General features: G+C 32.9%; 1 protein-coding gene across 4 annotated transcripts; it reads right to left on the bottom strand.

Annotated features, from left to right (window-relative positions):
• Positions 1-14,086: 14,086 nt before the first annotated feature.
• Positions 14,087-24,619, bottom strand: LOC143204050 (uncharacterized). Of its 4 annotated transcripts, none has more exons than XM_076416490.1 (6): positions 24,245-24,619; positions 23,634-23,799; positions 23,444-23,573; positions 18,239-18,390; positions 17,753-18,180; positions 14,087-15,374 (listed from the first exon to the last, which is right to left on the bottom strand). In XM_076416490.1, the coding sequence occupies exons 1-6, from the start codon at positions 24,315-24,317 to the stop codon at positions 15,097-15,099; spliced, it is 1,227 nt and encodes a 408-aa protein (XP_076272605.1). In that variant the 5' UTR covers positions 24,318-24,619; the 3' UTR covers positions 14,087-15,096. The 4 variants fall into 4 exon arrangements, with proteins under 4 accessions (XP_076272605.1, XP_076272603.1, XP_076272602.1 ...); XM_076416488.1 differs by having other exon boundaries at positions 18,239-18,351; positions 24,245-24,508; XM_076416487.1 differs by having other exon boundaries at positions 23,444-23,570; positions 24,245-24,508.
• Positions 24,620-25,812: the final 1,193 nt, after the last annotated feature.

The following is a 25,812-nucleotide window of genomic DNA, read 5'->3' as shown; positions in this document are numbered from 1 at the left end:
GTTAAACTTTTTTTCAATGTTTTAAATCCTGAACAGCATGATGAACAAATCCCATTATAGTCAAATTGCTATATTGCTACTATCAAAAATTAATATAAATACTCTGACATCTATATTAGTTTATTGCTTTATTAGTTACATCTTTGAAACCATATTGATAATTTCAAGGTTGGCCATCTCCTTATTTGAAAATTTTGTATCTAATCTCTTTATAAGTCTTTGAACTGCTATTATATGTTCTGTTTATGTTTTTATAAATTGAATTATTATCAATATTCACTAAATAATTAAGTACAAAATGGCGAAGGAAATTTTAGAAATTAAATAATAAAACACATCTATTATCTATTTTCTTAGAATCATTCTAATTAGGCATATTTCTGAAACCTATGAATGTTTAATTAAGTCGGCTTATTGTGTATAGCAACATGGTTAAATTATGAGAATATTAATAATTTTTTCATTGTTTCAGAACCATCTGATATAGCATCACAAGACACACATCATAACAAACAGCGTATTATACAAGACTTAGAATTATTATTAGTTTCTGCTTTGTATAGTTATTAATTTCTTAATTTCATTTAATTACATAATTAGTCTTAAAAATGAGTGGTTTATATAATCAATTATTTATTCCTGTTTTATAGAGTAACATTATATATTAAATAATTAGTAAATTTTAAACATAAACTACTGATGTAAATACAAGAGAGAAAGATAAATAAATATTTTTAGTAATCGCACGTTTTTTATTTTTCATCAAAATACCTTATTGTGATTTGGAATAGACAATACACGGTAAAATGCCTTGGCTTTAATTAATTTAAAATATCATGCAACTCAATATACCGTTTAGTGTATATTAAGTTGCCTTCAAAACTCATTAAACATTGTGTAGAAGGCCTTGGTGATTAAACATATGGAATTTAGATTCAATTAATTCTAATATATAATGATTAAATAAGAGAAAATTTAAGTTCTTATATATATATATATATTTATATATATATATATATATATATATATATATATATATATATATATATATATATATATATGTATATATATATATATATATATATATATATATATACATATATATATATATATATATATATATATATATATATATATATATATATATATATAATATATATATATATATATATATATATATATATATATATATATATATATATATATATATTACATTTAAAAAATGCGTACTGTCAAAAATTACCGAACGGGTATTTTTCGATGATTTCATATTCGTTTTGGAAAACTATTTTTTAATCGAAAAATCCACGGACAACGCACTATATCTGCTTTAGTTTCAAATTTGATGCAAATTTTGATATAGTGCGTTTTCCTTGAATTTTTCGTTTAAAAAAATGTCTCCAATATATGACACCGACTATATGCTTTATAATAACTTATGTCAGTTTGGTGAAGGTAAATTTAATAAAATATGGATCTTACGGTACCTATAGTTTGTCTCATATAGTGTAACCAACTATTTTTTTAATCAAAAAATCCACGGACAACGCACTATATCTGCTTTAGTTTCAAATATGATGCAAATTTTGATATAGTGCGTTTTCCTTGAATTTTTCGTTTAAAAAAAAGTCTCCAATATATGACACCGACTATATGCTTTATAATAACTTATGTCAGTTTGGTGAAGGTAAATTTAATAAAATATGGATCTTACGGTACCTATAGTTTGTCTCATATAGTGTAACCAACTATTTTTTTAATCAAAAAATCCACGGACAACGCACTATATCTGCTTTAGTTTCAAATTTGATGCAAATTTTGATATAGTGCGTTTTCCTTGAATTTTTCGTTTAAAAAAATGTCTCCAATATATGACACCGACTATATGCTTTATAATAACTTATGTCAGTTTGGTGAAGGTAAATTTAATAAAATATGGATCTTACGGTACCTATAGTTTGTCTCATATAGTGTAACCAACTATTTTTTTAATCAAAAAATCCACGGACAACGCACTATATCTGCTTTAGTTTCAAATTTGATGCAAATTTTGATATAGTGCGTTTTCCTTGAATTTTTCGTTTAAAAAAATGTCTCCAATATATGACACCGACTATATGCCTAATAATAACTTAGGTCAGTTTGGTGAAGGTAAATTTAATAAAATATCGATCTTACGGTACCTATAGTTTGTCCCATATAGTGTAACCAACTATTTTTTAATCGAAAAATCCACGGACAACGCACTATATCTGCTTTAGTTTCAAATTTGATGCAAATTTTGATATAGTGCGTTTTCCTTAAATTTTTCGTTTAAAAAAATGTCTCCAATATATGACACCGACTATATGCCTTATAATAACTTATGTCAGTTTGGTGAAGGTAAATTTAATAAAATATGGATCTTACGGTACCTATAGTTTGTCTCATATAGTGTAACCAACTATTTTTTTAATCAAAAAATCCACGGACAACGCACTATATCTGCTTTAGTTTCAAATTTGATGCAAATTTTGATATAGTGCGTTTTCCTTGAATTTTTCGTTTAAAAAAATGTCTCCAATATATGACACCGACTATATGCCTAATAATAACTTAGGTCAGTTTGGTGAAGGTAAATTTAATAAAATATCGATCTTACGGTACCTATAGTTTGTCCCATATAGTGTAACCAACTATTTTTTAATCGAAAAATCCACGGACAACGCACTATATCTGCTTTAGTTTCAAATTTGATGCAAATTTTGATATAGTGCGTTTTCCTTGAATTTTTCGTTTAAAAAAATGTCTCCAATATATGACACCGACTATATGCTTTATAATAACTTATGTCAGTTTGGTGAAGGTAAATTTAATAAAATATGGATCTTACGGTACCTATAGTTTGTCTCATATAGTGTAACCAACTATTTTTTTAATCAAAAAATCCACGGACAACGCACTATATCTGCTTTAGTTTCAAATTTGATGCAAATTTTGATATAGTGCGTTTTCCTTGAATTTTTCGTTTAAAAAAATGTCTCCAATATATGACACCGACTATATGCTTTATAATAACTTATGTCAGTTTGGTGAAGGTATATTTAATAAAATATGGATCTTACGGTACCTATAGTTTGTCTCATATAGTGTAACCAACTATTTTTTTAATCAAAAAATCCACGGACAACGCACTATATCTGCTTTAGTTTCAAATTTGATGCAAATTTTGATATAGTGCGTTTTCCTTGAATTTTTCGTTTAAAAAAATGTCTCCAATATATGACACCGACTATATGCTTTATAATAACTTATGTCAGTTTGGTGAAGGTAAATTTAATAAAATATGGATCTTACGGTACCTATAGTTTGTCTCATATAGTGTAACCAACTATTTTTTTAATCAAAAAATCCACGGACAACGCACTATATCTGCTTTAGTTTCAAATTTGATGCAAATTTTGATATAGTGCGTTTTCCTTGAATTTTTCGTTTAAAAAAATGTCTCCAATATATGACACCGACTATATGCTTTATAATAACTTATGTCAGTTTGGTGAAGGTAAATTTAATAAAATATGGATCTTACGGTACCTATAGTTTGTCTCATATAGTGTAACCAACTATTTTTTTAATCAAAAAATCCACGGACAACGCACTATATCTGCTTTAGTTTCAAATTTGATGCAAATTTTGATATAGTGCGTTTTCCTTGAATTTTTCGTTTAAAAAAATGTCTCCAATATATGACACCGACTATATGCCTAATAATAACTTAGGTCAGTTTGGTGAAGGTAAATTTAATAAAATATCGATCTTACGGTACCTATAGTTTGTCCCATATAGTGTAACCAACTATTTTTTAATCGAAAAATCCACGGACAACGCACTATATCTGCTTTAGTTTCAAATTTGATGCAAATTTTGATATAGTGCGTTTTCCTTGAATTTTTCGTTTAAAAAAATGTCTCCAATATATGACACCGACTATATGCTTTATAATAACTTATGTCAGTTTGGTGAAGGTAAATTTAATAAAATATGGATCTTACGGTACCTATAGTTTGTCTCATATAGTGTAACCAACTATTTTTTTAATCAAAAAATCCACGGACAACGCACTATATCTGCTTTAGTTTCAAATTTGATGCAAATTTTGATATAGTGCGTTTTCCTTGAATTTTTCGTTTAAAAAAATGTCTCCAATATATGACACCGACTATATGCTTTATAATAACTTATGTCAGTTTGGTGAAGGTAAATTTAATAAAATATGGATCTTACGGTACCTATAGTTTGTCTCATATAGTGTAACCAACTATTTTTTTAATCAAAAAATCCACGGACAACGCACTATATCTGCTTTAGTTTCAAATTTGATGCAAATTTTGATATAGTGCGTTTTCCTTGAATTTTTCGTTTAAAAAAATGTCTCCAATATATGACACCGACTATATGCTTTATAATAACTTATGTCAGTTTGGTGAAGGTATATTTAATAAAATATGGATCTTACGGTACCTATAGTTTGTCTCATATAGTGTAACCAACTATTTTTTTAATCAAAAAATCCACGGACAACGCACTATATCTGCTTTAGTTTCAAATTTGATGCAAATTTTGATATAGTGCGTTTTCCTTGAATTTTTCGTTTAAAAAAATGTCTCCAATATATGACACCGACTATATGCTTTATAATAACTTATGTCAGTTTGGTGAAGGTAAATTTAATAAAATATGGATCTTACGGTACCTATAGTTTGTCTCATATAGTGTAACCAACTATTTTTTTAATCAAAAAATCCACGGACAACGCACTATATCTGCTTTAGTTTCAAATTTGATGCAAATTTTGATATAGTGCGTTTTCCTTGAATTTTTCGTTTAAAAAAATGTCTCCAATATATGACACCGACTATATGCTTTATAATAACTTATGTCAGTTTGGTGAAGGTAAATTTAATAAAATATGGATCTTACGGTACCTATAGTTTGTCTCATATAGTGTAACCAACTATTTTTTTAATCAAAAAATCCACGGACAACGCACTATATCTGCTTTAGTTTCAAATTTGATGCAAATTTTGATATAGTGCGTTTTCCTTGAATTTTTCGTTTAAAAAAAAGTCTCCAATATATGACACCGACTATATGCCTAATAATAACTTAGGTCAGTTTGGTGAAGGTAAATTTAATAAAATATCGATCTTACGGTACCTATAGTTTGTCCCATATAGTGTAACCAACTATTTTTTTAATCAAAAAATCCACGGACAACGCACTATATCTGCTTTAGTTTCAAATTTGATGCAAATTTTGATATAGTGCGTTTTCCTTAAATTTTTCGTTTAAAAAAATTTCTCCAATATTAGACACCGACTATATGCCTTATAATAACTTATGACAGTTTGGTGAAGGTAAATTTAATAAAATATCGATCTTACGGTACCTATAGTTTGTCTCATATAGTGTAACCAACTATTTTTTTAATCAAAAAATCCACGGACAACACACTATATCTGCTTTAGTTTCAAATTTGATGCAAATTTTGATATAGTGCGTTTTCCTTGAATTTTTCGTTTAAAAAAATGTCTCCAATATATGACACCGACTATATGCTTTATAATAACTTATGTCAGTTTGGTGAAGGTAAATTTAATAAAATATGGATCTTACTGTACCTATAGTTTGTCTCATATAGTGTAACCAACTATTTTTTTAATCAAAAAATCCACGGACAACGCACTATATCTGCTTTAGTTTCAAATTTGATGCAAATTTTGATATAGTGCGTTTTCCTTGAATTTTTCGTTTAAAAAAAAGTCTCCAATATATGACACCGACTATTTGCCTTATAATAACTTATATCGGTTTGGTGAAGGTAAATTTAATAAAATCTCCATCTTACTGTACCTATAGTTTGTCTCATATAGTGTAACCAACTATTTTTTTAAACAAAAAATCCACGGACAACGCACTATATCTGCTTTAGTTTCAAATTTGATGCAAATTTTGATATAGTGCGTTTTCCTTGAATTTTTCGTTTAAAAAAATATCTCCAATATTAGACACCGACTATATGCCATATAATAACTTATGGCAGTTTGGTGAAGGTAAATTTAATAAAATATCGATCTTACGGTACCTATAGTTTGTCTCATATAGTGTAACCAACTATTTTTTTAATAAAAAATCCACGGACAACGCACTATATCTGCTTTAGTTTCAAATTTGATGCAAATTTTGATATAGTGCGTTTTTCTTGAATTTTTCGTTTAAAAAATGTCTCCAATATATGACACCGCCTATATGCCTTATAATAACTTATGTCAGTTTGGTGAAGGTAAATTTAATAAAATATCGATCCTACGATACCTATAGTTGGTCTCATATAGTGTAACCAACTATTTTTTTAATCAAAAAATCCACGGACAACGCACTATATCTGCTTTAGTTTCAAATTTGATGCAAATTTTGATATAGTGCGTTTTCTTTGAATTTTTCGTTTAAAAAAATGTCTCCAATATTAGACACCGACTATATGCCATATAATAACTTATGACAGTTTGGTGAAGGTAAATTTAATAAAATATCGATCTTACTGTACCTATAGTTGGTCTCATATAGTGTAACCAACTATTTTTTTAATCAAAAAATCCACGGACAACGCACTATATCTGCTTTAGTTTCAAATATGATGCAAATTTTGATATAGTGCGTTTTCCTTGAATTTTTCGTTTAAAAAAATGTCTCCAATATATGACACCGACTATATGCTTTATAATAACTTATGTCAGTTTGGTGAAGGTAAATTTAATAAAATATGGATCTTACTGTACCTATAGTTTGTCTCATATAGTGTAACCAACTATTTTTTTAATCAAAAAATCCACGGACAACGCACTATATCTGCTTTAGTTTCAAATTTGATGCAAATTTTGATATAGTGCGTTTTCCTTGAATTTTTCGTTTAAAAAAAAGTCTCCAATATATGACACCGACTATATGCCTAATAATAACTTAGGTCAGTTTGGTGAAGGTAAATTTAATAAAATATCGATCTTACTGTACCTATAGTTTGTCTCATATAGTGTAACCAACTATTTTTTTAATCAAAAAATCCACGGACAACGCACTATATCTGCTTTAGTTTCAAATTTGATGCAAATTTTGATATAGTGCGTTTTCCTTAAATTTTTCGTTTAAAAAAATTTCTCCAATATTAGACACCGACTATATGCCTTATAATAACTTATGACAGTTTGGTGAAGGTAAATTTAATAAAATATCGATCTTACGGTACCTATAGTTTGTCTCATATAGGGTAACCAACTATTTTTTTAAACAAAAAATCCACGGACAACACACTATATCTGCTTTAGTTTCAAATTTGATGCAAATTTTGATATAGTGCGTTTTCCTTGAATTTTTCGTTTAAAAAAATGTCTCCAATATATGACACCGACTATATGCTTTATAATAACTTATGTCAGTTTGGTGAAGGTAAATTTAATAAAATATGGATCTTACTGTACCTATAGTTTGTCTCATATAGTGTAACCAACTATTTTTTTAATCAAAAAATCCACGGACAACGCACTATATCTGCTTTAGTTTCAAATTTGATGCAAATTTTGATATAGTGCGTTTTCCTTGAATTTTTCGTTTAAAAAAAAGTCTCCAATATATGACACCGACTATTTGCCTTATAATAACTTATATCGGTTTGGTGAAGGTAAATTTAATAAAATATCCATCTTACTGTACCTATAGTTTGTCTCATATAGTGTAACCAACTATTTTTTTAATCAAAAAATCCACGGACAACGCACTATATCTGCTTTAGTTTCAAATCTGATGCAAATTTTGATATAGTGCGTTTTCCTTGAATTTTTCGTTTAAAAAAATGTCTCCAATATTAGACACCGACTATATGCCATATAATAACTTATGGCAGTTTGGTGAAGGTAAATTTAATAAAATATCGATCTTACGGTACCTATAGTTTGTCTCATATAGTGTAACCAACTATTTTTTTAATCAAAAAATCCACGGACAACGCACTATATCTGCTTTAGTTTCAAATTTGATGCAAATTTTGATATAGTGCGTTTTCCTTGAATTTTTCCTTTAAAAAAATGTCTCCAATATTAGACACCGACTATATGCCATATAATAACTTATGACAGTTTGGTGAAGGTAAATTTAATAAAATATCGATCTTACTGTACCTATAGTTTGTCTCATATAGTGTAACCAACTATTTTTTTAATAAAAAATCCACGGACAACGCACTATAACTGCTTTAGTTTCAAATTTGATGCAAATTTTGATATAGTGCGTTTTCCTTGAATTTTTCGTTTAAAAAATGTCTCCAATATATGACACCGCCTATATGCCTTATAATAACTTATGTCAGTTTGGTGAAGGTAAATTTAATAAAATATCGATCCTACGATACCTATAGTTGGTCTCATATAGTGTAACCAACTATTTTTTTAATCAAAAAATCCACGGACAACGCACTATATCTGCTTTAGTTTCAAATTTGATGCAAATTTTGATATAGTGCGTTTTCTTTGAATTTTTCGTTTAAAAAAATGTCTCCAATATTAGACACCGACTATATGCCATATAATAACTTATGACAGTTTGGTGAAGGTAAATTTAATAAAATATCGATCTTACTGTACCTATAGTTGGTCTCATATAGTGTAACCAACTATTTTTTTAATCAAAAAATCCACGGACAACGCACTATATCTGCTTTAGTTTCAAATATGATGCAAATTTTGATATAGTGCGTTTTCCTTGAATTTTTCGTTTAAAAAAATGTCTCCAATATTAGACACCGACTATATGCCATATAATAACTTATGACAGTTTGGTGAAGGTAAATTTAATAAAATATCGATCTTACTGTACCTATAGTTGGTCTCATATAGTGTAACCAACTATTTTTTTAATCAAAAAATCCACGGACAACGCACTATATCTGCTTTAGTTTCAAATATGATGCAAATTTTGATATAGTGCGTTTTCCTTGAATTTTTCGTTTAAAAAAATGTCTCCAATATTAGACACCGACTATATGCCATATAATAACTTATGACAGTTTGGTGAAGGTAAATTTAATAAAATATCGATCTTACTGTACCTATAGTTGGTCTCATATAGTGTAACCAACTATTTTTTTAATCAAAAAATCCACGGACAACGCACTATATCTGCTTTAGTTTCAAATTTGATGCAAATTTTGATATAGTGCGTTTTCCTTGAATTTTTCGTTTAAAAAAATGTCTTCAATATATGACACCGACTATATGCCTTATAATAACTTATGTCAGTTTGGTGAAGGTAAATTTAATAAAATATCGATCCTACGATACCTATAGTTGGTCTCATATAGTGTAACCAACTATTTTTTTAATCAAAAAATCCACGGACAACGCACTATATCTGCTTTAGTTTCAAATATGATGCAAATTTTGATATAGTGCGTTTTCCTTGAATTTTTCGTTTAAAAAAATGTCTCCAATATATGACACCGACTATATGCCTTATAATAACTTATGTCAGTTTGGTGAAGGTAAATTTAATAAAATATCGATCCTACGATACCTATAGTTGGTCTCATATAGTGTAACCAACTATTTTTTTAATCAAAAAATCCACGGACAACGCACTATATCTGCTTTAGTTTCAAATATGATGCAAATTTTGATATAGTGCGTTTTCCTTGAATTTTTCGTTTAAAAAATGTCTCCAATATTAGACACCGACTATATGCCATAAAATAACTTATGACAGTTTGGTGAAGGTAAATTTAATAAAATATCGATCTTACTGTACCTATAGTTGGTCTCATATAGTGTAACCAACTATTTTTTTAATCAAAAAATCCACGGACAACGCACTATATCTGCTTTAGTTTCAAATTTGATGCAAATTTTGATATAGTGCGTTTTCCTTGAATTTTTCGTTTAAAAAAATGTCTCCAATATATGACACCGACTATATGCCATATAATAACTTATGACAGTTTGGTGAAGGTAATTTAATAAAATATCGATCTTACTGTACCTATAGTTTGTCTCATATAGTGTAACCAATTATTTTTTTAATCAAAAAATCCACGGACAACGCACTATATCTGCTTTAGTTTCAAATTTGATTTAAATTTTGATATAGTGCGTTTTCCTTGAATTTTTCGTTTAAAAAAATGACTCCAATATATGACACCGACTATATGCCTTATTATAACTTAAGGTCAGTTTGGTGAAGGTAAAATTAATAAAATATCGATCTTACTGTACCTATAGTTTGTTTCATATAGTGTAACCAACTATTTTTTTAAAGAAAAAATCCACGGACAACACACTATATCTGCATCAGTTTCAAATTTGATGCAAATTTTGATATAGTGCGTTTTCCTTGAATTTTTCGTTTAAAAAAATGTTTCCCATATTAGACACCGTCTATATGCCTTATATTAACTTATGACAGTTTGGTGAAGGTAAAATTAATAAAATATCGATATTTCTGTACCTATAGTTTGTTTCATATAGTGTAACCAACTATTTTTTAGTCAAAAAATCCAGGGACACTCAATATATGAGACCGATTATGTACCTTAGATTATCTAGTGCTTGGTGAAGGTATATTTTACAAATGCTGATTCATGACTCTTCTATAGTCTTTCAAAATCATTTTATGGTATTGTATATTTGATAGTATAGGCAACTCAATATAAATTTGCTTGCATATTTGGTTGACGGGTTATAGGCAAAAAATTGCAGATTAAACAGGCGTTTCAATATATATTTGTTTGTATATTGGGTGGTCTACATTTGAAGTATCAATTTTGTTTTTCATCTTTGTAGATCAAATGATTAGGATAAACGAATTTAAAACAAAAACAACATTTTTAGAAATTAAATTTTTATTTATTTGGTTTCTAATTATTAAAGAACAACTGTTAAATCTCATTATTAAAATTAAAGTTAATAGTTAATACATTAATATATAATATGGGATATAAAATTAGGATCTAGCCATCTATTTTGTTCAGTTTATAATACAAAATGGAAGAATATTCTTAACTATTATTAAGTAGATCTTAGAATTATCTCCTCCTTTGTCGAGATGTACCAACATTAAAACCGTCCCCCCATATCTTCTTTTATTCGTGTGGTATACGTGGCTTACTTGAGCTGTCCCTGAAACAAAAAAATATATAAGAATATCTATATTAAAATGAGAAGAAGCTATAGCATTTGGTCATATACTCTGGATTATCAATCAATACTTGAGGATAATAGACATTCATAAATGGTTTTTAGATTATAACTTACCAGCTATATCACGACTATTCATTGAAGGAATTCAATTTGCAGGCATATAGAGGTCCCTGTATAAATCTGGTTGTAGTGGCAAGGTTCGAAGTTTGTGATGGATCATTGGAGGTGACAAGGGCTTCTGAAAAGTAGAATAATACAATAAATGCACGCCAATATATATTGTTTATTACATTTTACATACATCACGATGACTCTTATTCAGACAACGTTGGATTTGTATTACAATTTTTAACCAATATTGTAGTATCAGACATATTATAAGAATGAAACTAAAGTAAATATAACTTAAATTTCGAAAACTAAACTAATAATTACAGTAAATTGAAAAAATATATTAAATAAATACTTGAAAATGGGAAATCCTACATTAAATATTCATAAATTGTCTTTAAAATTATAATTTACCTGCTGTGTCAAAGCTGTTTGTTGAAGTGATTCAATCAATACCTAGATATTTTAATATTAGTATAAATCGTTGCTGTACTAACATTATCCACATTTAGTGACTTATAAGATTGACTGAAAAGTACAAATAATAAAATATAATTGTAATAATATATAATTTATATGGCTAATTCATCATTCAGAATATTTTGTATATATTTTGCAATTTGTAACCAGTGTTACATATTTTAAATATGAAATTAATATTATTTAAGGCAGATATATCTTAAAAATTAAAAAATCCTTCGCCATTTTGTCCTCAATTATTAAAATATACCTTTCATATATTTAGTATCTAATATTGTTTTTACTTTACATCTTGGATTTTTAATTATTATCGAGAATATAAAGTTTTACTGGAATATACAACTCTAATTACAAACTTACAAACCAATTGAAATGATTTCCTGAAATTAAAATAAAAATATGTACTTACACAAATACTGAATACTGAACATTTTATTTCGTTAGCTCATCTTTAGAAACCCTTTTCCAATTCTATCTTTATGAAGAAGTCACATATTAGTATTATTATATTCAAAATTCAAATGTGAATGATATTTGGCAAAGGTGATTAGAACACCGGTATTAAATATGGTTAGAAATGAACAATAAAAGAAAAACTCTAACGGACTTAACATATATATTAAAATTCTTCTTTAAATAATTAGAACAAAGCAAATGTGGATAGTATATTAAAATAATATGTTTATTTGAAGAGAGAACTGTATGACATGGTACCGAGAAATGGGTCCTCGACGTCCCAAAAGCCCCGTTATAAATAATTGTTCCAAGGGTGGTAAAAATAGGCGGTTGGTCAAAAGGCAGGATCTAATGATTGATCTTCTGGTCTTCTTGGCCTTCTTATGGTGGTGGAATGCGTGACGCATACCCGGCTATGGAGATTCTCCCTGGGGTGACGAGTTGAACAGGGTTCTGTGACTGCCTCTGGGCTTACCAATATACTGCGCGGAACCCCAACTTTCATCAGAGATGATGTTCATTGCCTTTGTGTAGCTGTTGAGAGAGTACAGAATGGTATTTTCAGCGAACTCTGAAGTGTCACTGAGTAGGCTGATGGGCCTATAATCTGAAGGAGAGGGTTTTGCTCCTTTGTCTTTACAAGATGCTGGGAAATGTTGCAGTCTCGGAATGGAGTTGACTTTATTAGTCAGTTCGGCGAACTGCTTGTGCTATTTCAACTGGGTGATGGATATTTCGTCGAAACCCGGTGACTTTCTGGATTGAAGCTTACTGATCAATGCCTCCGGAGATTTTGGTAAGATTAAATGGTTGGGAAGAAGTATTTGAAACTAAATGAGAAATTCGGAAAACTTAACATTGCGGAACAATTACATAGCTTTTATAATTGATACAATGTCACAGGATCAATAATATTTTTGGTTGTTTTGACATGTTTATGGAGATAGAAATAAACTTTAACTTTAGTTGAAAAATTTTATTTTAATAGATAAAATTGGAAATAAAATTGTTGTATTGATACAAGGGATTCTAATTCTAATTCCAAACATGTTCTAGTCTGACCAAAACTCAGGCTAGAACACGATTGAATTGACAGTATCCTTTGTATGAAATCTTGTATCATAAACACATTATTATATGAGGGATTTCAGATATTGCCACCTCACTCTAGGCGATTTAAAGAGAAATCATTTCTCTCTCAGTAGAAACTTATGAAAAAAACTGTTTTATATATGAACTATAATAGATGTTGAAAAAATATTTTAAAAATTGCCTTCACCATTTTATCGATTTTATATTAGGAAATTGTATTTATCAGAATATGTATGAAGAAAATATATTTGACTCAAAACTACAATTTACATTTAAGTATAAAAAATATCATGTTACATTATTTACAAATATTGTAATTGATTAATCCGAATTAAGTCCTTCGCCATTTCATCCACAATATCTATTTAAATAATTATATTTGCTATAAAACTGTAATTAATAAATATACATTAATAACAGATTATTTTACAGTGCAGGAAAACTGAAATGTTTATAAATAATCGTAAGATTTCTTTTTAATACATTAAACTACTTTTTAAATAAATAATTTAATATATTTTGTTATATCTACTATTTCTTTGATAACACATATACCTTACTTAAAAAACACTGTATATGGAAAAGTTTAAGCAATTAAATGTCTTAAATACTGAAATTCTTTGAAACTGCTTTATATTTCCAAAATAATGAGAAATGTATGTAGGCTTATCGAACCTATTCGAATATCACTCAATACTGTTTACAACAAAAAAGGAAAATGAAACGTACAATTTTTAACATCTTTATTTCAATGGTATAAAAGTAGACAAAATTAGTACATTAACCGAGATTAGTTTTCTCATTTTATTTTCTGCAGGAATGAAATTATTTACAAGATTTTCAAATCTTTCTGTTCCTTTTTCTACTCGCACACGAAACAATAGAAAAAAAACATTCAAACAAGTTATAAATTATACACGAGGGAATGACTAAATATTCTACAGTAACATTTACACTAATAATATTGCACAATCCAGCCATCGTAGTGCGTGGGGAGTGCTTACAGAACCACCTCCTGGACCCACGCCTACTGGGAATCGACTAACAACTAATCTAAGACTAATGACTAGGCCTGACGCGTTCATATTATTAGCCGATAGGTTAATAAATAAACAAATAAAAATAAAATAAATTACTCTACAAACTAGGCGCAAAAAAAAACCTTAAGAGATAATGACTATTCCAGTTACTCCAGCGCCAACTGGACCCGATCACCTCGACAGGTGGCGGTCCGACCGTGACGCTGCCGACTAGTTTTCCACTCAGATTCAGCGAGGGGGTTCGCGTTCGAACCCCCGTCGGACGAACATAAAATTAAAAACGGAAAGGGGGTTAGGGAACTAAACAAACGAGAAATTGGGGAAACTTAAAAGGAAAAACCCTGGTTTATCGGCTAATAGTACCTTTGGTTACCATAGCCTCGCGAATTCCTTATGCTACGACGTAATAAATTTAGACGTTTGTCGTTAAGTACGGAGCTGCCGCGCGGAGGACACCCTGTACCTCTGTTATACAGAGACGGAGAGAGTATGCAACACAACAAACTATACTAACATCTTTTCAAGTGTCCATAATAAATACTTTGGTATATAAATACTAAAACTAACTTAAACGAATGGATCCTCCCTCGGAGGGGGAGGCCACGGGCACTTGGGCGAATAAAAATACAAACTAAATACTATATAGACATGGTCCCTGGACATCAATACCTTCTTCGCGGATTCTCGCCGTCTCGCCTCTACACTTTTATGGCCATCGCGTTGTAGTTGTTGTTCTTCTTGTCGGCGGAGCTTCGGGAAAAGTCCACCGGCTGCTCCTGGGTGAGCATGTGATCGAAGACGTTCAAGATGACCGACGGGTGTTTGATGGTGCTGTAGAGGATCCTCTCGGGATTCGGCGATATCACCGTGGACCGGTAGAGCATGGGCGTTCGTACGGCGTCGGTGGACCGTATCACCGAGTCTGGAAGTCTGCTGGCGGATACGATCACTGGGGTCGGTGAGGCGATTGATTTTTCTGTAAGGAAATATTGTATCTGATCATGAAACTGGTAAATGGATCTCTTCTTATATACAAATTCGACTTGTGAATGTTCGTGTCCGCAAAACTCAGGAACCAGCTGATGGACTCACTCGATCTTGGTTTCGAGATTTCAGTGAGAACCGAAAATTATAAGCGTTTTAGTTTTCCAATTTTGAATTCCAAGATAGACAGTTGAGGACGGTAGCTTGAGGCAGATGTTCGGGAGGTTTGTCCTTCCATATTGAGATCAGGACAGAGTGGGAGCAGAAGGGCGGAAAGGAACCAAATAACCAAATCTTATTATAAATGTCCACTAGGAGGGTGAGGGCTTGCGAAGAAAGATTCTTTATCAGGGGGAAAACAATATTCTCAGGGCCAGGAGTGGAGGGACGCTGGCGACGGAGGACAGATGATAGTTCTGCTAAAGATAATAGGACATTGACGAGCTCCACATTAGAGTGGGTTGTAGGGATCCGGTAAAGCCAGAGGGGGTTGGGAGGTACTATGGTTGTCGTTTCTTGAGACTGAGGCAAAACGCTGAGCTAAGATATTTGGGATAACGAATGGGTTGGAATGCCGAGTACCTTCAGAATACAGGCCAGCGATAGAGTTGGAAGAGCGGAACCTTTAAGTTTTCCAACCCTGTTCCAAAATTATGTTGAAGGGAAACTATAGTTGAGGCTTTTGGCGAAAGTTGACCAGGACGACGATTTGACATTGGTAATGGTTCTTCTAGCTAAGGCACGTTTGTGCTTGAAGACAATGACATTTTCTAATGTTGCAGAGGACCTAAAGCGTGATAGCGCCCGTTTCCTCTCTCTCTGATTACTTGGGAATAATGTTCATTCTACCAAGGAATGGGATTATGTGAAGGATGAGACCGATGTGGGGAAATTGAGAGGGAGGCTGCGTATTTTATTGCTGCTATGAATCTGGTAAGGTTTGAGGAAGGATCACCTGCCACCATGATAGGTGCTGTGAACGAATATTGGGATAACCAGAATATTGGTCAGACAGCTGGGGCATGGTAGTAAATTTATGTTTGTGATTGTCCTAGGCAAGAGTGTAAAATCCGACAAGGAAAATGATCCCAGTGACGTCAGTAAACAGGCTGGGTAAGACCGAATGTCTTCTGGAATGATTTCTAAAGTTGGTCACTCGCCAGTCGGTAGGCTTAATGCTGCGGACCATAATACATGTTATTTAAATTGATAGCACTAAAGAAATATGAAAAAGGAAAATAGCGCTAGAGACAATTTTGATTATATTAGCCAGGAGATATCTTATGTATTCAATTAGATTGCAGCCTTTCTTATATTCACATTTAATTGTTTTTTATTTATATATTTATATTTCATTATATTTTATTTATATTAATTATATATATTCATTATATGCGTATATTTTAGCTCTATAATATTTTATAATATTTGTATTTATCTAGAATTTTATTTGAATAAATTATTTTGAAAAATTACATTTGGGTTTTATTTGAAATTTAATTGGTCAGTAGAACGTGACGTCAGAGGTTGGTCACGTGATGCGTATGAAGTCCTCGACCAATGAAATGCTTTCCTATTAAAATATCTTCTTTACAGGTGCCTGTAATGGTGATTTAAACTAACCAATGAAATTGAGCGAAATGACGTTCCCAGCGCCATCCCGCCGAGACCACGCAAAACAATTCTGAAATTATTTGTATTAAGTTAACGCTCTATATATTACTCTATGCCCTAAAAACAAAAAATCAGGGTTATGACCTGTCAAAGTCGGTCGATCGACTCCAAGGCCAAATCGTGTTCCAAATTTGGTCGCAAGACAATGTATTTGGTGGTACCAGAGTGGCGTGGTGTATTACAAACTGTTCAAATCTGGCGAGGCAGTTAATGGCGATCGCTGCCGACAATAAATGATCAATTTGAAGCATGCATTGATCGAAAAATGTCCAGAATGGGTCCGAAGACCCGGTAAGGTGATTTTACAGCACGGTAACATAAAGCAAAACCGGCCAAGGAAGCGTTGAAAGCACTTGGATGAGACATTATCGCACCCGCCCTACCCTCCAGACCTTGCCCCGTCCGATTATCAACTATTCGCCTAATGGAACACGCGTTTGCAGAGCAGTACTTCCCCAGTTTCGAGGAAGTGATAAAATGAATCGAAGAATGGTTTTGCTCAAGGAACAAGCAGTTTTTTGGGCACGGCATCCATAAATCAAACGTCTAATACCTTGAATAAATAAATTTTTCCATTTTCTTAAAAATTATGTAGTTTACTGTACGCCTGGCATTATGCAAAACAAAGCAAAGGGGGAAATAACGAATAACGAAAGGAACCAATAATAAAACAATCAATACGAGAAGTAAACTGACCTTTATCGGGCGTCGTTTCGCGCGACTGACGGTTCATCCTCATGCACGAAGACTCCTCGTGCTTGTACAGGTACGACTTCAAGGCGAAGGCCTTCCCGCACCGTCCGCAGACGTGGGGCTTGGTGTTCGAGTGGGTCTGGATGTGGGCCCTCAGGTTGGACTTGTCGGCGAACGCCTTCGAGCAGATGGTGCACCTGAACGGTTTCTCGCCGGTGTGGGTACGGATGTGGCCCTGGAGGAGCCACGGCCTGGAGAAGCACTTGCCGCAGTACTGGCACTTGCAGCCCTGGTTGTGGGTGCGCACGTGCATGGAGAACGCCGGCATGCTGACGTAGAGCTTGTCGCAGTGGGGACATCGTCGCGCCTTCTTATCGGCCGGGCTTCGGTGGGTCTGTTTGTGGCGCGCCAGGTTGCTCGACGTGCTGTACCTAGAGAATGAGAAGATTTTGTATCAAAACCATAAGAAGACCCCCGAATCGAACCAACCTTTTGCCACACTCTTGGCATTCGTGGTCGTTGGACTCCGACGACGACGAGTTGCCGTTGCTGGTGCTGGAGATCTCGCTGGTGGTGCTGTGGGGAAGGATCACGGGCTGAGCCTTGGAAAGATTGAAGAGAGTCTGATTTATTTGTTCAGTCTATAAAGAGAAACAAAACAATCACTGATTAAATGCTTGTTTTATCTCGCTGTTATCACTCGAAATATATTTCAAAGAAAAATGAAATAAGTTCGTGATACGAGAAATGGTCCAAATACGAAGATGACCATGAAAAAGTTGAAAGAGTTAAAAAGATAACTTAGTATTTTTGGTATTTATATTAAAACTGAATTTACAATCAGCGGTATATAGAAATTATTCAAATAAATGTTACAGTTAACACGAAATTAAAATATAACAGGTCAATTGAAAAGTCCCAGGCCTACCATAGTAAAACACATTTTTTTTGGCAAAATTAGTTTTTTTATTCAACACAATTCCCTTCAAGGGTGATACATTGATTATAGCGACCCTCCAACTTTTCGACGCCATTTTTGTAGTATGATTTGTCCTTTGCTTCAAAATAGGCCTCAGTTTCGTCGATCACTTCTTCATTCGACAAAAATTTCTTCCCAGCGAGCATTCTTTTGAGATCTGATAACAGGAAATAGTCGCTGTGGCCAGATCTGGAGAATACGGTGGATAAAGAAGCAATTCGAAGCCCAATTCATGGATTTTTGCCATAGTTTTTACTGACTTGTGACACGGTGCATTGCCTTGGTGAAGCAACACATTCTTTTTCTTCAAATGCGGTGGTTTTTCGGCTATTTCGTGCTTCAAACGGTCCAATAACGCTATGTATTAGTCGCCGTTGATGGTCCTTCCTTTTTCAAGGTAGCCAATGAAAATTATTCCATGCGCATCCCAAAATACAGACGCCATAAATTTGCCAGCCGACTGTTGCGTTTTCCTACGCTTTGGAGAGGGTTGGGATGATTGTCGATTGGACTTCGGAGTGAAATAATAGAGCCATGTTTTATCCATTGTCACATATCGACGCAAAAACTCGGGTTTATTACGCTTGATCATCTTCAAACACTGCTCCGAATCATCAACTCTTCGTTGTTTTTGGTCAAAAGTTAGCTCGCGCGGCACCCACTTTGCACAGAGCCTTTTCATATCCAAATGCTCGTAAATGATATGATGTGCACGTTCAGATAATATCTTTAGAGTGTCTGCTATTTTATTCAATTTCAATTTACGGTCATTCAAAATCATTTTGTGGATTTTTTAATATTTTCGTCGGTAACAACCTCTTTTGGGCGTCCACTGCGTTCACCGTCTTCGGTGCTCATTTCACCACGTCTAAACTTCGCATACCATACCAACCATACCGGAAACTCGGCATCAAGCCAAGTTTTTGCTTCAACTGTATTTTTTCCCTTCAAATAACAATACTTTATCAACACGCGAAATTCCTTTTATCCAGTTTTTTTCACAATAACAAAAGTTGCTTCACTCAAAATGCTATAATTCACAAACTAATGATCCGACAGCTGTCAAATTTATACAGGCATCTTTTGAGGGTTAGGGCTAACTAAAAGACATACAGATTTAATTCTAGTAGCGCCATCTATGTGTGAGGTCGGGACTTTTCAATTGACCTGTTATATCATCAAAGAATTGATCTGAGAGAATTGTCGGTTTTGGTTTCAATAATTTAAAAGTGTCGATTTTCGTGTCAATGACAAAGAAAGATACAAGAAGTTCGACGATAATGAATTGCAAGACTTATTGAATGAAAACAAAGTTCGTATACTCGAAAAATTTTCAGATAGCTTAGTAGTTGATGAATATATTTTTTCCAGACGTTTACATGCGATGAAAAAGATCTAAAGTGAGAAAAACTGAATGAAAATGCCATTTCAATATCGCTGTTTCACTGTTCGAGAAACAAAAAAGGAGTTTTCTGTGGGCTGTTGTAACTAACATATAAATAGTGGATTTACAGGAACAGATACATGTTCATCATCTTGCATGACAATACCCAGTCACATGTTGCAAGTTGCACAAGTTGTGAAGGATACACTGCCGTATCCAGTAAATTCATTAATTTTAACAACGTTATTAGAGTAAGTGAAATCGCCTCATAGCATTCATTTTAGGGTAGAGACTAGAATTTAGAGTTAATGTTTAGTTTACGTGCGATGAAGGGGAAAATAATATATTTTCCATGGAATAAGATAAGGCATCTTCATGTAGGATACAGGGATAAATATAGAGGCGATGGGGGGTGTCTACATGGAAGGAAATATGAATAACTTATTTAATTTGATATGTTTAGGTTTATTCTATATATGTTGTGATGTTGCAATTTTTTTAGGTGTTTGTTAATTTGAATTAAAGCTAAATAGTGATAAAAATGAACACAATAGTAATTAAAACATGTTGTCAAGCTAAATTTCATGACGATTTCATGAATCAAAATGCTCTGCTTGATTCTGGATGGGAAAACGGAACGAAATTTCATGATAGATGATGGATTAAACACGTTCTAATTGGGAAATAAAAGGAATGTAATATTGATGAACTAATGATTTCCAAAGAAGTTGTAATGAACATACGTAACAAAACTGGGGTATTGGAAGAAAGTAAATTATTTATGACATTAATCAAGTAAAGAAATCATGTATCTATCTATCTATTTAAAAATTGTATGAATTATAAACATTCAAAAGCTTACCAGAGGCTGGCAAAGAAAATAAACGCAACATATGGTAGCAAACACGTAAAGTATCGGTAACAACAGTGAATAAAGAAAAGATCTTCAAATAAGACGATATATGTAACGAAGTTGGAGCATTTAAATACAAGAACGTTTAAAAGGAAAAAAAAATTAAAAAGCCTCCACAACATAATCCACCCATTAAAATTGACAACAATACCTGGGCTAGGAATGATAAAGATAAAGCGGAAGTTTTCTCTAATCATTTAAAATCAGTATTTAATCCGTATCTGTCTGAAACATCCGCAACAGAAGAAAATAACACAGCTGACTTTCTTAAAACTCCGTTTCAAAGGGATCTGCCACATGAGAAATTTAGTGTTAAGAAATCAATTCTAAACAATCCCCTGGTTTTGACCTAATAACTAGAATTAATAGACTAATAACTGGAAGAATCTTAAAAGAGCTGTCAGAACGCCATGGTAAGACTTAATTACTTTCCTAGCACTTGGAAAGTGGCTCAAATCATTATGATTCTTAAACCTAAGAAAAATCAGAAAACGTCTCCTGTTATCGTCCTATAAGCCTAAAAATAGTGGCAGAAGAGAGAAATATTATTCCAAACCACCAATTTGGCTTCGGTAATAAATACGGAACAACAGAACAAATACATAGATTAGTCAACCAAATTAAAAAAAACTTAAACGATAAAATATATAACTCCGCTGTATTTCTCGATATTTCTCAGGCCTTCGACAAGGTGTGACACACTGGACTGCACGTTAAATTGAAAAAACTTTTGCCCCATACGCACTTTCAGCTGCTGAAATCGTACCTCACAGGCAGACATTTTATTGTCAAACAGGGTGACGAATACACTGACCTACAGCCAATATATTCGGGTGTTCCGCAGGGCAGCGCTCTTAGCCCATTGTTGGCCACTATTGTATACAGCTGAACTACCGACCTCAAGAAACACTACTGTTGCAACGTGTGCTGACGATACAGCGGTTGTTTTATCATCACACGAGGATCCAATATCAGCCTGTAGAAACCTCCAACTTCATTTCAACAAAATCGAATTGTGGTTGAAAACGTGGCGTGACATTGGGTGGTACATGACTGTTAGTGCATCCCAATGCACTCGCCAAATAGTTAAATGTGCGCGATCACAGTAGAGTGCGTAGGCTCGAACGCAAACTACCATACGAACTGATTAATAGACACATAAGTTTAGATTATAATTTGTACAGTAGATCACTTACTGAAGTGATCTTCTACATGCCAGGATGGTTATATTATATATGTTAACGGAAATCATATAATAATACTTATTACCCATAGGTATATTGTTGACGTTGGCTTACGAAAAGCTGGAATCACTACATAGTATAAAACAAAGTCGCCTTTTCTGTCCCTATATCCCTATGTGCGCTTAAATCTTTAAAACTACGCAACGGATTTTGATGCGGTTTTTTTCAATAGATAGAGTGATTCAAGAGGAAGGTTTATATGTATAATACATGCATAATATACTAAGGCAACATTGCTAATTTTAGAGGTTTCTAACGTGATGTCGTAAATTAACCTATTTTTTTAGGCTTATTTAGCAATTAGCAAAAACGCTGCCTAACCCTACGAGTTAGATCAAATTAATGTACTACAGTATTGTACACCATAAAAAGGTCTACAAAAAAGTCCGCGATGGTATATGTTTATCTTTTAGGGATAACCCACATTAACCATTTTTATTGTTTACTTTTTACGTGAGAAAATGGCTTATTTACGAAGCTATTTTAAGCAATACGGCATTAATCCTTATCGAATTAAGTACCTTAAATACAGTGTGCAATTAATATAGATCAATATGGTTCCTTACAGCATGTAAATTAAACAAATATTTTCGGAAATATTACAAATTTAAAATTTGCGTTTAAAAATGTGTAATGTAATAAAAATTGTATGAATTTAGATATTCCAAAGATAGCAGGAAATCTTCATAGTAAGTATAGGGGAAGATGAATTGTTTTACTCCAAATTTAATGCGTGCAGGCCAAGGGCAGTAATGAATGAACCAAAAATACTGGATCGATTTTAATCATGTTTTCATTGAGTGACATAGGCATATATATTTTATGCCCGTGCAAAGTCGGAGCGGGCCGCTATGTTTTTACATACAACGTTCATATTTTTTCTGTAGTGTATTTAATTTAGTATCAGCATTGCACCCGTGCGAAGCCGGGGCGGGTCGCTAGTAGAAAATAAACTCAACATATGGTCGCAAACACGTAAAGTGTTGGTGACAAAAGTGAATAAAGAAAAGTTAGATACATTTTTGATATCATAGGCAGAATCAGTGATCTTCAAATAAGACGAAATGAGTACATGTAACAAAGTTAGAGCATTTGAACACGAGAAGGTTAATTCAGGAATTCTGAGAAGCGATATTTCAATTTTAAACAGAAATTTTCATATTGACATCCTTACCTTTAATAAATGTTGTCGAGGAGTTCGGGAACTCTTGTCGAAAAGCTTGTGGGTGTACGTGATTAGGTGTTTCTCTCGATCTCGACCTCTCTCGTCGTTCTCCGATGAGTAATTTCCGCCGTTGCTTCTGCTGAAACCAAACAAAACCCGTGCCAATTTCGTCGTGCTAAACCGTACCAAACAAACACACCTCATCAACTGTTGATTTCTGCTCTCCAGGATCTGGCCCGTGGCGACCGCCACTTCCGCCAACTTGGTCAGATTGTACAGCTCGTCCGGCATATCGGAACTGCTGTCCGACATCTGGATATCCATGGGATGTTCCGCGGTACTGACAGAATGTTCCGGACTGAGACCTGTGGACCACGTCCGCTGTTAATCGAAAACGTTTTGGAAAAAAAAATCGATGACGCATATACTGCGTCTTTCCGAAAATCTGGCCCGCGGCCAGCGGAACGTTTACTTTCCGCCACGTTTCGGAAATTTAGTATCGAAACCACCGTCGGAATGAGTCAAATCCGAGCCGAAAAAGCGAGTAACCAAAAATAACCGATGGGCATCTTTCCTGGTCTTCGGGTAAAGCGTCGAACGCACTTCATTGAGCGACTATTTTGAGATCGCCTTTTTATTGACGTAGCATCATCATCGGTCGCTGATTCAAAATCGCCTTCCCCCCCGACCGAAACGTTCTACTCTGGCTACTTGTTAAAAGTTGATCGGGTGCCAAATAACAACAAGTTTCAGATCGTTATCTCGCCGATATAAATACGTCCGAAGTGGCCCGGTTTTTCGATTGCCTACCTTTTTTGCTGGTGTCGTCCTCCTCGTCCGTGGAGTTGTAACGGCGATGGGTGAGCAGGAAGGCGCGTGGCATCTTGGATACGTCCGATTCAGAACAGGAACCGATCCGACTACAGGTTGTTGTTGTTTTCTTTGTGACAGTCGATGACAGCCGGTTGCTACGATACGGCCGATGGTCGCGATACCATCCGCAAGATTGTTGAGGTGGTGGCTGAGCGCGTGCCGCGTAACACCTCGCCAGAAGGGACACCGATGATCGACTGAAGAGACTTAAGTCAGGATGCTGAGCTATATTCACCAGTCTGGAGCGTGCCAGCTTTTCAGGTGGTAGGGAGGAGGAGCGTAAAGCCTGCGCCTTAGTACGGATGCTAAAGTTTTTTTTTTCAGTCAGAATTATACATAGATAATATTTTTAAAGATTTTAGATTTTAAGCAAATTCAATCCAAAATGTAGTTTTTTTTTTTAACATTGTTTTAATATACAAAAGTCTCACTGAAAATTATTTGTTAGAGTAACATTACTATGGTAACCGCCGTTGCTATAGTAACATTTTCAAACAGTGTTATTGTCAGATTAATTTCCAATGTGTTTGTATGTTTATATTTTATTATAATTACATATTTACTTTAATTAAAATTTCTTGATATTCATTTGAAGCATTTAATTTTAGTACGTAAGTTTACAATTAGTTTATTCCTTTTCGATATATCCAAACGATAAATGATGGGGTCTGTTTTTTATGGTGAACTGGCATATATATATATATATATATATATATATATATATATACATATATATATATATATATATATATATATTATATATTATATCCGATATATACATCCGAAATAGATTTTTTAATATTCTTTTAATATAATTTCCACTGACAAGTATTTATTAGAGTGACATTACCATAGTAACCGCCGTTGCTATAGTAACATTGTCAAACAGTGTCATTGTCAGATTTATTTCAAATGCATTAGTCAGTTCTAATAACCCTGTTTTAATTAATTAATTAATGTTTTTTTTTCATCGTGTATGTCCATATTTTATCAACATTACATATTTACTTTAATTAAAATTTTTTTTTCCATAATAATACATAATTCTTTGAATATAGAAAAATTCCACTGACATGTATTTGTTAGAGTGACATTAACGGCAACCGCTGCTAACAATCGCCATTGCTATAGTAACATCTTCAAACAGTATGATTGTCAGATTATTGCCAATGTGTTTGTCAATTTTAATAACGCTGTTTTTATTAACCGTATGTTAATGTTTATTATATAATATTGCTCACAGCTAATGTACTGTCCTTTTTGTGGATACTGTTGTAAACACTATAGCAATTGAGGTGTCCAAAACTAACAAAAGAGCTGACCTGAATACGACGTGGCTTATCTCAGTTGGTAGAGGTAGTTTATGTAGGTTTTTCAAAATTAAATCAATAACAAAAAGAACTTATTATAAAGTTTTATCAAAGTTAAATACATAAAAGTGAAAACATTTTTAATCTGTTGCTATTTTGATTGACGAAAACAAAACAGTTCACTTGGCTTTCAAA

Source organism: Rhynchophorus ferrugineus, unplaced genomic scaffold, assembly GCF_030347505.1.
Source record: "Rhynchophorus ferrugineus isolate W39M unplaced genomic scaffold, kcgeb_rfMv2 rfM10, whole genome shotgun sequence".
In the NCBI taxonomy this organism is placed as follows: Eukaryota; Metazoa; Arthropoda; class Insecta; order Coleoptera; family Curculionidae; genus Rhynchophorus; species Rhynchophorus ferrugineus.
The sequence above is the reverse complement of the archived record's forward strand: the minus strand, read 5'-3'. Positions and strand labels throughout refer to the sequence as shown.

Coding starts and splice junctions, on each gene's coding strand:
- LOC143204050 (XM_076416490.1), bottom strand. CDS start 24,317: ATGCCACGCGCCTTCCTGCTCACCCATCGCCGTTACAACTCCACGGAC. Junction 18,391..23,443: donor CTCGACAACATTTATTAAAG/GTAAGGATGTCA, acceptor TTCTCTTTATAG/ACTGAACAAATAAATCAGAC. Junction 18,181..18,238: donor TGCCAAGAGTGTGGCAAAAG/GTTGGTTCGATT, acceptor CTCATTCTCTAG/GTACAGCACGTCGAGCAACC.